The following is a 17,892-nucleotide window of genomic DNA, read 5'->3' as shown; positions in this document are numbered from 1 at the left end:
AATTTTATTTGAAGCAAAAAGGTGCACATTCGGAGAAAGAAGAATGTGGGCTACCTCAAAGAAGAGGCAATGAAAGATTGGGAAAAGGCTGCGCACTTAGAAAATGCAGGTGACCTCAGAGTGACAGAGGCGCAACTAAAGTTTTAGGGTCTGGGGTTTATAGGTAGTTGAAGATTTTCAGGAATGCAGTAAAGGGCCAGGTGTGGACTGGCCCAATTGTCCCAGAATGTTCATCTTTATTTTTTTTAATTTTTATTTTTTTGTGGGAGAGCAAGGCACAGGTTTTTATTTAGAGATAAAGTGAAAGGACAGAGCTCCCGGCTCACACCAGGAGGGAACAAAAGAGTCCTGTTCATCTTTATTAAGACATTAGCTTTCTTCTTTTTTAAACTTAACACAAGAAATTTACTGCTTTGATTCCTTTCCAGGGTATCAGCTTCTATCTGGAAGCATATCAATCAAGACTGTCTGCCCTGCTTCCAAGGTGAGCCACTGTCCATTTGATTAAATGGAATCTTAGCTTTAAGATAGAATTCTTTCTGAATAAGCTGGGCCTTTGAGCAGGCTAAAGTAAATCTTACAATGGTATATGTTCTAATTGACACAGTGAAAACATAGGCTATGCTGAGATACCTTTCTTTATCTGGGGAGTGTTCAACATTCTAGGTCAAGTTGCTCCTGGGCTTCTGAGCTTTCTATTTTTAACTGGTTAACCCTTCGAGTCCTTTCTAGTGGGTTTTACTGGCCTTATTCTCTTCCCACCCTGCTTATATCTATTTTCCTGCCTAACAGACAGCATTTCCAGTTTGGGGATTTATCATAGATACACTAGTACATACATTCAAATCTCTTCGTACACAGTATGTAGTAAAGAGTCAACGTTGCATGCTCAGGATTCCCAAATGCTGTATGTTCCAAAGAAAGGACTGGTCCTTGACTAGCCCCCCAGGAGAAAACTTCTGAGCCCTTGGAATATCCTGCCTGACACAAGTGTCTTTAAATCTCTGAGACCTACAACCACAATGGATAGTTTATGTTAACAATGTGATTCATGGTAAATGTCTGCTTTTTGTATGCCTGAGGTGCTAGGCCACACTCTGTTAGTTTGACCTTTAGGGAACTGGAAACTGAATAGTTAAGGTCATTCATGTAAGTGCTCAAGCCTCTGTGAATGACCCCCCAGTTAAAAGTCTGGGAATTAAGGCTCAAGTAAGCTATCCTAGTTGACAACACTTTGCATATGCTGTCACACATCATTGCTGGGAGAATTAAGTGCTGTCCGTGCAACTCCACTGGGAAAGGACGACTACAAGCTTGTACCTGTTCTCTCTGGATTGTACCCCATGCTTATTTTGCCTTTGCTGGTTTTAACCTGTTTCCTTTCACTTAAAAGACCATAACCATGAACATGAATAGCTTTTTGGGGTCTTTAGAGCACTTCAGTTAAATCATCAAACTTTAGAGTGGTCTTGGGAACCCTCAACACAGCAAGGGTATTTCTTACACATTACAAATATGCATAAACCTGGAAATAATCTAATGGAGCTTGGAAAATGAATTATTCACATGCAGAAGAATGAAGTTGGACCCTTATCTAATATCGTATAAAAAAAGTAACTGAAAATGGAACCAGGACCTAAGCAAAAGAGCTAAAACTATAAAACTCTTGGAATAAAATACAAGGAAAAATCTTCATAACATTGGATTTGTTAATGCTTTCTTGGGTATGATACCAAAAGCAGAGACAACAAAAGAAAACATAGATAAATTGGGCTTCATCAAAATTAAAAACTTTTGCATATCAAAGGACATTATTAATAGAGTGTAAAGGTAACTGACAGAATGGAAGGAAATATCTGCAAATCATATCTGATGAGGAATTAACATCCATAGTATATAAAGGACTCCTGCAACTCAGAAACATTAAAACAAACAACTCAGTTTAAAAAAGGATTGAATACATACTTCTCCAATGAAGATACATAGATGGCTAGTGAGCACACAAAAAGATGCTCAACATCATTAATCATTAAGGAAATGCAATCAAAACTGCAGTGAGATACCACTTCACATTCATTAGGATGACTGTTATAAAAGGATATACATATAACAAGGGTTGGTGAGGATATAGAGATATTAGACCTCTTGTGCATTGCAACAGAGAATGTAAAATGCGGGGGCAACTGTGGAGAACACTATGGTGGTTCCTCAAAAAATTAAACATTTAATTACCGTATGATTCAGTAATTCCACTTCTGTGTATACAAATATAAGAACTGAAAGCAGGGTTTCAAAGATATGTTTGTGCACCCATTAATCACAACAGCCAAAAGGTGGAAACGACCCAATTGTCCTCCAACAGATAAATGGATAAACAAAATGTGGTATAAACATACTTGGCCTTCAAAAGGAATGAAATTCTGATAGAGGCTACGACATGCATGAACCATGTGAACCTTATATGCTAAGTTAAATAAGCCATACACAAAAGAACAAATACTGTCTGGTACCAATTATATGAGAGATGCCTAGAATAATCAAATTCTTAGACACAGAGTTGCATTATGTTATCTGGGGCTGAGTGGAGGTGAATGGCTAATTATTGTTTAATGGATACAGAGTTTCAATTTAGGGTGATGAGAAGTTCTGGAGATGTCTAGTGGTGATGATTACACAACATTGTGAATATACTAATGCCACTGAACCATACATTTAAAAATGTTACAATGGTAAATTTTGTCATATGTATAATTTACAATAAAAAATAAGTAAATAAATGAATACACCTAGGATAGAAATAAATTTGTTGGTATAAAGTCAGTAAATGTTGAAGCCATGGTAGAGGAGTATGGTTGCTCCAAAAACAAAAGTACAGATTAGGAGAAGATGGTTAAGGACAGAATCCTAACTTTTAAAAAGACGTGGGAAAACAATTTACTAATGTTGTTACTTTTGTTAATTATTTTTGTGATCAGAGGATCAGAATTACAAAAATGCAAGAGTGGTTTCAAGGAAATCAAGGAAATTGTCAATAATGTGGTTATGGTGACTTTCTGGAAAGAAAGAAATATGATAAACACAAAAAATCAACTCTTCCTTCTCATGTAAAGATGACAATACAAAAATTAATGTAGAAAGAATATGTTCCCAAAAGTATACAGTGAAAAATTACTCCTTTGTACCTATTCATCATATTGTCCCCAATGTCTGCCACAAAAATCACTTTTATTAATTTCTTATGGAAATTTCATTTATTTGTGCAAACACATTTATTCTTATTTTTCCCCTATGTTATACAAAAAGTTGCATAGTTTAACATAAGATTCTGCATTTTGTTTTCTGCTTTTGCTGCATGTATCTTGGAGGGTTTTCATATCAGGCCATAGACAGTGCTCATTTCTTCCTTCAATTAGATAGAATCATACTGTTCAGTGGTTTATTTATGGCTATGTGAAGACTGCTGCATGAATAACCTTGGATGACATGTGTTATTGTAACTATATCTGTAGAATAAATCCCAAAGGTGGGATTGCTCAGTGAAAGGGTAAATGCAATTTGAATTTTGAAAGATATTGCCAAACTGACTTCCAAAAAGTTTGTACCAAGCAGCAGTCTTTCTAGCAATGTAAGTTTTCAAATTTTGGTAATTTTTGCCATTCTATTCATAAGGAACAGTATCTCTATATAGTTTTGTTAGGAAGGAAAGGACTTGGCTCGGTGTTGCAGGGAAGTCAGATACAGTGAGAAGAGAGACCAAAATCAGGAAAGCAAAGCAAGTTTTAATACACTCTGCAGAGAGTAACAGAGCGGGCCTGCCTAAGATAAGACAGGCAGGCGTGGATGCTCATTCTGAGGCTTCTTTTATGTGGTTTTGGCAGGGCAGAGAGCTCCTTGATTGACAGCTGTCAGCTCTCTAGGCTTGTTCTGATTGGTGAAATGGGGACAGGGGCTGTGCTGTGTCTGTGCTTCTGATGTTTTTATCGGGGGGACCTTGGACATTTCCTGAGTCACTCTTAGACCCTGTGGCTTCATCATTTTTGTCTTTCTGGCTCTATTTGATCAACTCCCTGAGTCGTCTTTGGGGCACCCTTTCTCCTTTCCATCCCGCTCATTTCTGTCTTTCTGCCTAACAATTTTAATGGCATTTGTCTTATGAGGTTGAGCATATTTTTGTATTTTTTAGAACAATATGTAGACTGTTCTGTGTATTATTAATAAATTTCTATTGGGTTGTTAGGCTTTTTAAAGCAATTTTTTTGGAAGGTACTCCTTATGTAGTAGAGAGATTAGCCATTTGTTCATAACATAACAATATTTTTCCAATTTGTCAAACTTTTTTTATGTAGTAGGGATGATCAATCTTTTGTTTTGGTTTTTGGATTTTGAAGTTTGGAAAGGCCTTCCTCACCCCATGATTATAAAGTAATTGACACAAGTTTTCAGTCTTTGTAATTTAATTTAATTTTTTGTTTTAGTTTCAAATTCTGAACCATTTGGAGTTAACTCTGGATTTAGTACCTGGCATAATCATTCTTTTTTCCAGAAAGGTTACCAAATTATCCCTATTACCTTTATTGAAAACTAGAGATGCCCCATTCACCATACACTAAAATCCTTTTTTTTGTTCCATTTTTAAATCATTTATTATCTTAATTACATAATCTTTTACCTATCAAATCTTTTTTTATTAAATTGATGCTGCAGGAAGATTTATCCATTCACACACACACACACACACACACACACACACACTCCCATTGCAGGAAGATTTACACACACACACACACACACACTCCCACTGCAGGAAGATTTACACACACACACACACACACACACACACACACACACTCCCACTGCAGGAAGATTTACACACACACACACACTCCCACTGCAGGAAGATTTACACACACACACACACACACACACACACACACACACACACTCACTCACTCACTCCCATTACTTGATTCTTCAGCACCCTTGCCACCCCCAATTCTCAGGCCCTGACTTTTACAAAGAAGTTAGTAACAAAATAACTCTAGCCCTTTTCGCAATGTCGGAAACTCCCGTGTTACTATTAGCAATTCCTCCCTTCCAACCTCCCCAGTGTCGTTGCAGGTTCCTGTTCTCCTCCCTTTCGGCCACCTAGAACAACTTTGGTCTCAGAAGCTCAGGTCCCACAACTCTGCACTAAGGAATCCCAGGCCACACTTAGGCCCGAACAAAGGCCAAAATCGCGACCCAGGAAGCCTGCTCATTCCTTGGAAGCAGTGACACGCCCAGAAGCCTCCCGCGTGTGGCTCAGAGCAGTCTGTGAAGAAACAAGACGAATTTCAAACGGTCTGTCCACCACTTTCCCTGCTCCGAACTACATTTCCCAGAGGGCTCGGCGGTGCGAAGTATCGTCCCTTGCAGACTAGCCCTCCTCTGTCTGAGCCAGTGCTCAGGCGGATGGTGGGACAAGAATGGGAAGGAAGCCTATTTGAAACGCGCGGAGCGGCCTCTGAGAGCCACGGCCTGAGGCTGAGCCAACCTCCGTGAGTCCTCTGGTGCCGGGACCTATGAGGGGGCGCAATCCTTTGCCCTGGGCCGCAGCTAACCCCGGATAGGAATGCCGACAGTGGGGAACCATCTTGACCGTCACAGGTAAGTCTATGACTACATTTCCCAGAGGACTTCTGTGCATGAACGTGATTCTCGCTGAATTCAGGCTCAAAGTCACGCGCCGGCGGGATCCTCAGGTTTGCACGGGCAACTGTTCTGTTGCTGCAAAGGGATTTGCAGTTTTGGAAGCTTGGAAAACCCTGAGGCAAGGAACCCGCGGAGAGGGCGGGGCGGGAGCCCCAGCGGAGGAGGTGAGATTGAAATTGTGACTGTCTGGTGGTGTGTAGTGAATGACCGTGTGATTGTGACTGGCTGTTTCTACGGTGTGTGGTTCCAGTGAGTAGGAGCCTGTGACTGGGCTGGTGTGACTGGATGCGATCCTGTGGTGTGTGTGCGCGATTAGGACCACGTGCGGCATTGTGTGGGCAGGTGTGGGGAGCTTGTGACTCGAAGGGTATGATACACCGTTTGTCCCCTGTAGGGGTGTGTGATTGTGTGACCGTGTGCTGCAGAATACTGGTGGGGGTATCTGTGAATACTGTGGTTTTATCTGTGGTTAGTGTGATGATGACTGGGACCATTTGCAGGTGTACGCTGCCTGTTACAGTGCGGTCGTGACTGAGTGTCCTCTTAGTAAATGTGTGATTGTGTTTATGTAACCGTTTGAGGCCCTGGGGGGTGCGGCCCTGTTGTTTTGGTAGTGATTTACCTCTGGCTGTATGTCCCCATGGAGGCTGTGTGATTGTTTGTGTTACGGGATAAACTATGAGGATTTTTCGCCTGTGTATAACTCTCTAAGCATTATACTGTAGTTTTCCCCGTTTTTGAACTTTATATGAGTGTTACCATATTTTTGCTTATTTGTACAACTATGTTTTTGAGAATTGTCTGTATTAGATGTAAGAGTGGCTCATTTGTTTTCTTTGCCATATTGTATTGCATCCTATTATTTAGCCCTTCTAGTAAGTGGTGGACATTTGAGTTATTTCTAGTTTTTGACTTTATAAACAATGCAGGAGCATTCTTCTACACCTGCCTGAATTTACCTACGTATGGAATTGCTGGTTCATATATCTTCCACTTTACTAAATAGTGCCAAAATATTTACTAAACTGGCTGCACATATTTATATTTGCTCAGCAACTTTTTAAACATCTTATTGCTCTATATCCCTATCAAAACATAGTTCTGATAGTTCTTTTTTAAGTTTATAGTACAGCATAAAGTGCACAAACCTTAAGTATACAGCTGTGTAATAGTTCCCTAGATCAACATGAACTTGGTCAGCACCCCAGAAATTTCCTGCATGGCCTTTCCCAGTTATTTCTCTCCCAGAATCACTATTCAGAATTGTTTCACCATTAGTTTTAGCCATTCTTGAACTTCATATATAAATGGAATTATGTAGTCTGTGCTCTTTTATTCCTGGCTTCTTTTGTTCCATGTTATGTCTGTGGGATTCGTTAGTGTTGTTGAGTGTAACTGTACTTAATTCTCATTATTTGGGGATATGTTGCAGTTTATCAGTTGATTACACTGCTGATGGACATTTAATAATTTCTAGTTTTGAAGTACTATAACATACATGCTTTTCTCTTGGATGAATACTTAGCAGTGGAATTGCCAGGTATATGTTTAGTAGATAATTACCAATTTCTTGTGTGGTTATACCAATTTACACTCCATCCAGCAATGTATGAGAGGTTCAGTTGCTCCACATCATCTCCATTATTTGATATTGTCAGTCTTTTATTCTGGTGGTTGTATAGTGGAATTATTATTTGCAGCTTTAATTGGTGTTTTCCTGATATGGAATGATGTTCAGCACCTTTTCATATGTTTATTGGCCATTTGGATATCCTGTTTTTGTTTTTTTAAAAGATGTAATTGGCTTTATTAAGTGATGCATGAATCGGGCAGCATTCTCTCTAGCAAGTGGAGAGATGCTCCTGGATTTCCTGTTTTTTAAAGTGTGTATTCAGGTCCTTTTGCTCACTTGCCCTTTTAAAAAGTTTTTTCATTTAAACTACTTTTTTCTTTTCTTTCTTTTCTTTTTCTTTTTTACTGCATCCTGTGATTTTCCAATAAAACTTTAATGGTCCCCATGCCTGATCTGAGGGGCTGCTTTCCAACCTGGAGGTGACTCATACTTTTTTTTTTTTGGTGTCATTAATATACAGTCACATGAGCAACATTTTGGTTACTTGATTCCCCCCATTCTCAAGTCCCCACCACATACCCCATTACAGTCACTGTCCATCAGCTTAGTAAGATGTTATAGAGTCACTACTTACCTTCTCCGTGCTATACTGCCTTCCCCGTGCCCCACCCACATTATGAATACCTTTTTATTTTCATACTGTAAACAGTGTAAAGCATTCCCATATACTCTTCTTTCAGGCGACCATGGTACAATTATGAAAATCAGAAAATTTACACTGATATGTGACTTTGGACTAATTTACAGACCTTATTTAAATTATGGTAAATGTCCTATCAGTGCCTTGTTCTGTTCCAGGATTCAATCTGAGATCCCATTTTGATTTAGTTACCTTGTCTTCTCCCATGTTTAGTCTTTTTATCTTTCTTCTGAGGAATACTGACCAGTTATAGTCTATATATAAAATTACAGAATGTCTTTCAAGTTGCATTTGTTGGTTGCTTCCCTCATGGTCAAATTTAGACAATGAATTTTTGGCAAAAAGATCACAAAAGATGTTGGATTCTTGTCAATGTGACATACTAGCAGTCATATGATATCAGTATATCTCAAAGTAAAGTAATATTTACTTTGATCACTTGGTTACGGTGGTGTTTGCCAGGTTTCTCTTCTGTAAAATTAATATTTTTCCCCTTTAATTAGTAAGTTTCTTGTAGGGAGATACTTTGAGACTGTAGAAAAATGCTGTTGTGGGTAAAATTGTAATATTTCCAGAATATCTCACCTGGCTTTAGTGCTTTTGCATATCCACAGGGGTGGAAAGAAGTTCATCTCCGTATCAGTGGGTAATTACCTGGGCAACCGAGGGTGTGTCTGAACCTGAGAGGTTAGGGGGAGGTCCTTGCTTGCTTGCTTCTGCTGGAGCAGGAAAGAGAAACAGCCCTGGACTGCAGTTTGTAAGCAATAAATGGATTTTAAACTATTTCTCCCTTTGACTGATTTCCGTTTTAGAGGTATTTTGCCCCAGGATTTCCTCTCCCCAGACTTACAACTGTTCTCATAATACTTTAACCCATTAACTTTAACATCCATTGATAATTCTTATCTGTAAAAATCATTACTGTGATGTTTGCCCAGTGATTTCTCTTTGCATCATTCCTTCTGTGTTTATTAATTTAAATTCTACTGTATTTAAGAAGAGCTGTCTCTCAGGCCTCATGTGTTTATTCAGTTATTTACTTACATAGATACTTATTTTATCCTATGAGTTTTAATCCATTATTACTGTTACATACTTTGTTGCTCAAATTGCCCCAGATTTGGCTGTTAAGACCTTTTTCAAACTGGCTCCTGTGTCTTTTTCAACATGCTGTTATTTGAGCACTTTCTGGCACCGTGATGTTCTAGGCTCATCTCGTACTTGCCCTCCTCCAGCCCTGGAATCAGCAGTTTCTCCCACAAGCCCTGTTTCTGCTTTGGTGAATGAATTTATATAACGGGCTCTGGACACTTCGTGTGCTCATTGCTTTTGGGATGTGTGGGTAAAATTGTAACAGTTCCAGAATATTTTACCTGGCTTTAGTACATCTGCATATCAGTAGGCATTCAGAGGTGGAAAGAACTATGGCTTTAGTGCATCTGCATCATTCCTCAGGAGTGAGAGAAGTTCATCTCCATATCAATGGGTAATTACCTGGGCAACTGAGGGCTTATCTGTACCTGAGAGGTGACAGGGAGAGCCAGTTTTTGGCTTCTGCTGAAGCAGGAAAGAGAGAAGCAGCCCCAGACTGCAGTTTATGAGCAATAAATGGGTTTTAAACTTTATTTCTCCCTTTGACTGATTTTGGTTTTTAGAGGTATTTTGCCCTGGGATTTCCTCTCCCTGGACTTACACCTGGCGCAGTTGGCAGGATTCCTCTGAACCTGAAATCTGTTATAATGGGTGTGACCTTTGGGAGGGCCACCCATAGAAATGATGGGAAGGAGTGGCACTTGAGCTGAGGGACATGTGTCTATACTCGTGTGGTCGTGGAGGTGCCACCACTGCTGCTGGCCGCACCGACCACAGCCCTTGGCCCGAGCCTAAGGCTACTGATTCTGCCACTGCTGCTGCTCCTGCTGCCGGCCGGAGCCTGGTCACAACTATGGAAAGGAGCAGAGGTCACCTTGATAGAGAAGCAACTGGCTGCTGTGTACCACGCCTTGCTGGCTACAGAGCCCATTGATGGAACAGCTCTGACCAAGGTAATAACCACCTATCCCATTGTGGGGTGGGTGAGAGACTGGACCCAAAGACCATGGAGTGCCAACCGTATATGATGTGACAGGCCATTTGCCTTTGGCATCCCCAGGGAATACTGAAGCAGACTCATTGACCCAGGTGCGATACCTAGAAGGAAAGCCTGCCTCTGATGTGGCCCAGTGGCTATATCAGCATTTGTTGCATGCAGGGCAAAAGACAATGTGGGCTGTAGCCCATTGGTGGGCCTTGCCATTGACCTTTGAAGAAGGCAGCTGAGCCCAGAAGGAGTTCCCTGTCCATTGTGCAGATCAGCAAACCACCAAGAGGGGCCTAGAGTGTCTCTTTGCAGCCTATGGCCAGTCGCCAGTGATTGAGAGCAATCAAGGCAACCACTTTATTGAACATCCATTGTAAGGATGGGTGCAGCAATTAGGAGTAAAATGGACGTGGCCCTGGACATTTCAACACATGGACCGGCAATGGCTGGCTCTTCTGGCACTTTGGGGAAAAGACCTGGAAGCTGGCTTCCTGTGTATTCCTGGAATAACAGAACTGGCCCCCCACAATCATGGTTATTTGCTTCTACAGTCCTTGTGTCCTGGATGCACCCCCTGGCTGCAGCTGCCGCGATGGCTGGAATGGACGAGCTTTGGACTTAATCTGCATGGGACTTTGAACCTAGCTGAATCCTCTGGTTTGAGAGTTATGATTGTGTTGCTGTTGTCAAGAAAAAATGCTTAAAGAGAGGCTTGACTTTATCTAATGTTTGGTAAAAGTTTTGTGAGCAATCTAGCATGGTTGTTAGGAATGAGTAAACAAGTGTAGGAACATATTTTGTTCTTAGAGGTTGTGCTGTAAAGCACATTTACTCAATCTGCATAGGCTGAATCTTCTGGCGTGAGGATTATCAAGATTTTATTGCTGTTGCTACTATATGTTATTAGATAGGTCGGAAGAGGGGGAACGAGTAAATTGCAAGGCAAGATTTCTGGAGGGGTGGCCTGTGGGTAAAACTGTAACATTTCCAGACTATCTCGCCTGGCTTTAGTACATCTGCATATCAATAGGCATTCAGTGGTGGAAAGAAGTATGGCTTTAGTGCATCTGCATCATTCCTCAGGGGTGGAGAGAAGTTCATCTCCATATCAATGGGTAATTACCTGGGCAACGGAGGGCTTATCTATCCCTGAGAGGTGAGGGGGAGGGCTGGTTTTTGGCTTCTGCTGAAGCAGGAAAGAGAGAAATAGCCCCAGACTGCAGTTTTTGAGCATTAAATGGGTTTTAAACTTTATTTCTCCCTTTGACTGATTTCGATTTTTAGAGGTATTTTGCCCTGGCATTTCCTCTCCCAGGACTTACAGGATGTAATTGCTGTCATTTCTGTCAGTGAATAGAGCTAGAAAATATAGAAATGTATATACACACACCTGTATATTTTTATCTAGCCATCTATTTATTTGCATATATTAAAAAACTACCAAATCGTAAGAGACACTACAAAAACAAAAAACAAAAAACTACCTCTTATGGCTCAAAAAAAAGCTAACATACATCTAAAAACAGTGAAAGGAAATTAATGTAATACTTAATTTGTTTCCAATGTTTTTCTGAAAATGACCCATTTTTAGCTCATATGACTAAAATACTAAGCAATAAGTACTGTTAGATAAGTCAACATAAAAAATTGCCACTTAGTAAGTAGGCAGTTTATGCTAATCTCATGCAATCCAAGTATAATAATAAAACCAAGATTAGTATAGGGCAAGCAACAAGGACATTATAACCTGAAAAGTTGTGTTTAAAACAATTTATATTTGCCTTGTTCTTGTTAATTACAAAAAATACTAATTTTGAAATTATAAACAGCATTCAAGCATTCAAAAATGTATGCTAATTAATTGGTATGGCTTTGTCTCTAATTTTAATAATTCTGTAGTTTTCTAAATTTGTATAAGAAAGAAGTTACTTCCAGGGCTAGTCATAGAGGTTTATTTGTGTGGAATGGACAAAGAGAATAAGTGAAAAGCAGGTAAATGTTAAGGAGAAGAAGTTGCTACATGGTCTCTAAAATGAAGAGTAGCTAATGTTTACTGAGTGCCCACTTGGAGCAGTATGATAATCAAAAAGAATGACTCTAAATGATTGTAAACATCAAATACGTAAAAATTGATTAGTCCATGGTGAAAAAGAGAGAGATGCTACACATTTGCTACTATTGCAAACATTCAAATCCCATTGGCATACAACCTCCCACTCAGTAAGTCAAACATCTGATATAATGTAAGCAAAACCTTCAACAAACAAGTAGAAACAAGATATGCAATAGTAATATAGTCCTTAAAATAAGTATATGTAGTATGTTAGATACAATTAAGTGAATTATTGTTATGATTTTATATGTACGAGAAAAATTTGAAAGCAAGCTGTGTAGCTTAAGAATTTCTTGTTATTCATGAGGTTATTCAAATATATGCTATCCATATATTTCATTTCAAAATAGATTATTAATAAAAAGAAACTTGATCTATAAAAACAAAAAACAACAACACTACCAAGTCATATTCATACTTTTGATTCCAATACAGTACTACTGAATTCTGTCAAGAACTGTGAAGTGAATGAGATTTTTACCCTACTTGTAAGTTAACAAGTTAGCTTGCCATTTTTCATTCACAGATACTGGCAGAAGACATGAGACTTTTGGGTTGGAGGTGAAAAGACTGTTTATTGCTCATAGCAATAGCAAAAGTATCAACATTTTCCTGCTCCGGTTCACTTGTACCCATACAGTGATTCAGAATACACAGGTGTTTGTGGGCTCCCTTGAATTGAGGGAAACTGAATTTTTTATAATGGATTGGAAGCATGCCTGACCTTTGCCTTAGAGAGAGATTATCTCTGTCTTCCAAGCTGTTCATTATATAAACATCTTGGAGAAAGAGTCCAGAATACCAGCATTGAGTGCCTGTAATTGCAAGATGTGCAGAACCACACAAGACCAATGGAAAATGGTCTCCCATCAGGTTTGACCATTTCCTTATTTGTAACTCCCTTCTCCAACAGTGAGACAACTGTTTTTTAGTATCAATTTTTTATATAAATCCTAGAATACATCATTTGAAAATTGATAATGGTTACTTGTGAAGAAAAATTTACTAGCTACAGTAAAGCAATTGTATGCAACATTTTTTTAACCTTTAGTATATAGTATAAAAGTATATATAACATTTTCCAAAGTTACTCCATTTAGTTTTTTTCCTTCCCACCCTCTTCAGTGTAGCTTTGTTACCCATTTTCATACCTGTCATGTGTTATACTTTGGGTTTCCCCACATCCTGATTGATTATAACCTGTCACAATGATGCCGGGGTTCTTGTTTGCCGGTTGAAGAATGAACTTAGCAAACACCCAAGGTAGGAGAGCCAGGGAGAGGCTTTTATTGAGAGGCAGTGAGAGGACAGAGCTCCTGGCTCATGCCAGGAGGGGACAAGAGAGCCCGTAGTTGTGCGTTGTCTAGGGGTTTTATAGGCAGTTGAGGATTTTTGGGAACCAGATAAAGGCTTAGGGGTGTGGACTTGTTAAATGGTCCCTGAATATTTATAATTAACTTAACACAAGAAATTTACTGGTCTGATTTCTCCCTGGGGTACTGGAGTCTTGGTCTGGGAGCATATCAAACAAGGCCGCCTGCCCAGCCTCCAAGGTGGGTTGAGGTATTGTTTGTTAAAGAGTAAGTTAAGAATCTTACTTCTTAACTTCCTGGGTGTTAAAATGCGATCTTGTCTTTAAGGTGGAATCCTTCCTGCCTTTTACTGTTTTGTTTATGGCTGGGCCTGCATGCTAAATTAGTTGCCCAGTTTGCAAATCACCTCATCAGGTCTGAAGGAGGAAAGACAGCACATAGGCCTGGGCCTTTTAGCATGCTAAAGTGAATCTTACACATGATTACAAATGATTAGCATAATAAAAACATGTGCTACTCTTCTTTATCTGGGGAGTATTAACTGATCTCACTGAAGAATGACTCTAGAGCTTAATGTTTAACACAAAGTTTTGGTAGGGGGATTTCCTTGAATGCAGTTACATTGCTCTGACTAAATATTCTGCCTTACTTTTTCCAGAGGCCCTCACCCTACTCCGACTACACCCCAAGGTCCCTATCTCAACAATATTTGAGATGAAACATTAATGTGGTTCCTGTCCACCCCCTATACATAATCAGCCTCATTAGTTTCTACTTTATCCATCTGGTATTTCTTTTGTGCATCTGAGTAGATGTATGTGTTCTTGTGAGTGATCTCTTTTTTGCATTAAAGATAGCATACTCTAAGTACTTCTTTGAACATTGTTTTTTTTACTTAGTGATGTGTCCTGGACATTGTTCCACAGCAATTCAATGAGATGCTTATAATTGTTTTTTTTTTTTACAGCAACCTAATATTCCAGTATATGAATTTATCATAGTTTATCATAGTTCAAATCATCTCCTGTTAATAATGGGCATTTAGGTCATTTACAATATTTTGCTACTAGGAACACTGCTGTAATAAATAACTGTATATATGTATTTTTGCATTGCTGGGGCTATATCTTCAGGGTAGATTCTTAGAAATGGGATTGCTGGGTCAACAGGTAGCACATCACAAAAGGTAGCATAAAAGTACATATGCAGGTTTGTTAGGTATTGCTTAAATTCCCCTAAAGAACTGTTGTTCCAGTTTTCATTCCTACTTGCAATGTGTAAGAGCACCTGTTTCCCCCCCACAGCCTAGCCAACAGAATGTGTTGTCATGCTTTTTAGTTTTTACCATTCTAACACCTGAAAAATAGTATCTCAGTGTTGTTTCTTATTTATTTATTTATGAGTGTGCTTGAACATTTAAAAATCTTTCCTTGGGATTGCCTATTTATGTCTTTCCCCATTTTTTTCTAGCAGGATTTTAGCTCTTTGTCTTTTATATCACTGTGTTTTTATATCTTGAGAAGAAATCTTTATTTATTCCCCAGATCTTGAAGATACTCTCCTGTGTTTTCTTTTAAAAGCTTTATAGATTTTATGTACATATTTAAGTCTGTGATCCATTTTGAATTAACTTTTATGGATGGGGAGAAGTAGGGGTAAAGATTAAGTTTCTTTGTTTTTTGTGTTTTTTTTTTCCATTCAAGTATCAAGTATCTTATTGTTTCAGCATTATTTATGAAAAACATCACCCTTGTTCATCTGAATTGCAAGGAGCTTTTATCATAAATCACATGATATTATATATGTAGTTCTCTTTGACTCTATTGTGTTTTATTTGTCTTTTTGTCAGTACCACTATCTTGAAATCTGTAGCATTAATCTAAATTTTTTCTTCTTTTTAAAGACTGTCTTGGCTATTATAATACATCTGACCACAGTGTATTAAATTTTTTTAAAAACCACTGTCTTAGATATGCTTATACTTTGTGTAGAATTTCTCTGTGTGTTCTTGAGAAATATTGGCCCATAATTTTCTTTTTTTTCTGATGTCTTTAATAAGTTTTAGGCTTATATTAGCTTTATAAAATGAATTAGGAAAAAATTCCCTGTGTTTCTTCATACACTACATGTAAGACTGAAGTTATTCCTTGTGGGATTAATATATAATAAAGTAAACATCAGAATCCTTGTTCTGTGAGGCTTGCTCAGTCTCCAGATCCTTGATGACGTGGTTGTTCTAAAAGGGGAAAAACAAGACCAGAAGGTGAACGTGCCCGAATATGTCCAGAACGCTGGGCACACAATAGGTCTTGTTGATGCCGGGGTTCTTGTTCACAAAGCTGAAGAACGAGCTTCACAAACACTCCAGGTAGGAGAGCAAGGTACAGGCTTTTATTTAGAGATAAAGTGAAAGGACAGAGCTCCCAGCTCAGGCCAGGAGGGGTCAAGAGAGCCCGGGGTGGTACATTGTCTAGGGGATTTATAGGCAGTTGAGGACTTTTGGGAACTGAGGGCTTAGGGTGTGGACTGTACCACCTGCCCTGCCCTCAAGGTAGGCTGGGTTGTTGTCTGTTTGCTAGGGCTGTTTACAGTGAAGTCACGGGTTATGCTGAGATACCCTTGGGGAACACTCAAACATTCCAGGCCAAGTTGCTCCTGGTCTTTTGACCTTTAATTGATCTCACTGAAGATGTCTATATTCCTAGTCTAGTATCTTTACCATAGAGAATTAGTGTGACCTTGAGTTTGCATAATGCTGAACACAGAGTTTCAATAGGGACTTTACATTGTTACATTGCTCTGACTGTAAATATCTTGCGTTGCTTTTTCCGGAGGCCCTCACCCTATTCTGTCTAAGGCCATGGTCCCTGTCTCATTGTGACTCCCCTTGTGTTTTTCTACAATAAATAAATACTTCTTGGGAGTGTCACGTCTCAATGGGCTGGAGACTGCATGAGAGCTAAACACAGATTTAAGAACTGATAGTATTGAATTCCTGCTTGAACCCCTACAGGTATTCTATAGATGTTAACATTTACTTGCTCAATAAATATGAGGAGTGCCTTCTTGGCATCACTCTTGTGCTGCAATGCCTTGAGTACCCTGGCTGGTCCTTTCAGATCTTCAGCATTTCGTCACGTTCTCCCAAATCTTCAGGTCAGAAGTAAGGGGGGACTGACATTCCTTAAATATGGAAGAATTCACTTGTGAATCTATCTGAGCCTGAAGTTTTCTTGATAGGAAGATTTTAAGTTATGGAATCAGTTTAACTCTTAAGATGTTCTGTTGTTTTGTTTGCTTCATCAGTTTTGGCATGTTTTAAAAGGAATTTGCCTATTTCACCTAAGCTTTTAAACTTTAAGAACATAAAGTTATTAGTATTCTCTTACTATCTTTTTAATATCTGTGGCATGTGTAATGATGTTCCCTTTTTTATTCCTGATTTTGTTCATTTGTGTTCATCTCTCTCTTTTTTTCATCAGTGCTGACTGTACTGTGTCTTTTCTTCCTTTGTGTACTCCAAGATTTTTTTCCTTTCTGTTTGGTTTTTATCAGTTTGACTATGATATGTGTTTGTGGTTTTACTTTTTGTTTTGTGTGTTTGTTTTTATTTTTGTTGTTCTTTAGATTTACTAGATTTCTTGAAACTAGTTGAGGCTTTTGATCAACTAATCTATTCCAATATTAATTCCTCTTCCAATCTCTCTTCTCCATTGAGACTCCACTTACATATATGGTAGATCTTTTGACTGTACCCCATGTGTCTTTTATACTCCTGTTTTTTCTGTTTTTTTTCCCCCCTGTACTTCATGTGGACTTACTGTTGACTTGTTTTTGAGTTCAGTAATCCTACTTTCTGCTTCTGTGGTCTCATGTTAAAAGCATGCAGTGGTTCTTAATTTCTTAATTTGCTAATCTGGATTGTCTATTTAATTCTTTTTTATGGATTTTGATTCTGTGTAGTTTCATCTTATCCAGTTGCCTTTTTTTTTTTTTTTTTTGGTTGTCTTTAACATTTTGATTATAGCTGTCTTAAATTATTTGTTTGCCAGCTCTGGTATCTGAATTGCCTGTGGTTCTCCTATTTTCTGTTCTTATATCCTTGCAGGTCTAGTAATTTTTTAATGTATGGTAGATACTGTTTTATGTCTAAAACAACTGTGGGGGCCAAGTCCAGCCACTACTTACTTCTAGTCTTCTCATTATATAAGAAAAAATTAAACTGCTTTTAGGTCTTTGTTACTAACAAAGTTCCTAGCATACAGGGAAGTTTTCAGGATAATGCTGAAAATAATTTAAAACATTATATATTGTTATTAAAATACAGGTTTATTATTTAGAAAATGAGTGCAAAATTCTCAAAAAAATTTAAGTTATTTACTAGATTTCAAAGGACTCTTTTTCTGCAGTGGTATATTTTGG

At 38.6% G+C, this 17,892-nt stretch overlaps 1 protein-coding gene and 1 long non-coding RNA gene across 9 annotated transcripts in view; both read left to right on the top strand.

Moving 5' to 3' along the window:
• Positions 1-5,068: 5,068 nt before the first annotated feature.
• Positions 5,069-17,892, top strand: part of ZNF566 (zinc finger protein 566) — a 34,960-nt gene continuing 22,136 nt past the window's right edge. For 2 of the 8 annotated variants that reach the window (XM_057493488.1, XM_057493487.1), the window contains exon 1: positions 5,392-5,646. In XM_057493488.1, coding sequence (XP_057349471.1) covers positions 5,612-5,646 — 35 coding nt within the window. In that variant the 5' untranslated portion in view covers positions 5,392-5,611. The other 6 variants (XM_057493486.1, XM_057493492.1, XM_057493489.1 and 3 more) reach the window with 6 other exon arrangements.
• On the top strand, positions 7,941-11,298 carry LOC130681148 (uncharacterized). Its single transcript, XR_008994201.1, has 2 exons — positions 7,941-10,009; positions 10,117-11,298. It is a non-coding gene; the product is annotated as an uncharacterized LOC130681148 (long non-coding RNA).

The sequence above is a fragment of the Manis pentadactyla genome, chromosome 15 (assembly GCF_030020395.1).
Source record: "Manis pentadactyla isolate mManPen7 chromosome 15, mManPen7.hap1, whole genome shotgun sequence".
NCBI lineage: Eukaryota > Metazoa > Chordata > Mammalia > Pholidota > Manidae > Manis > Manis pentadactyla.
This window is presented reverse-complemented; position numbering and strand designations above follow the sequence as displayed.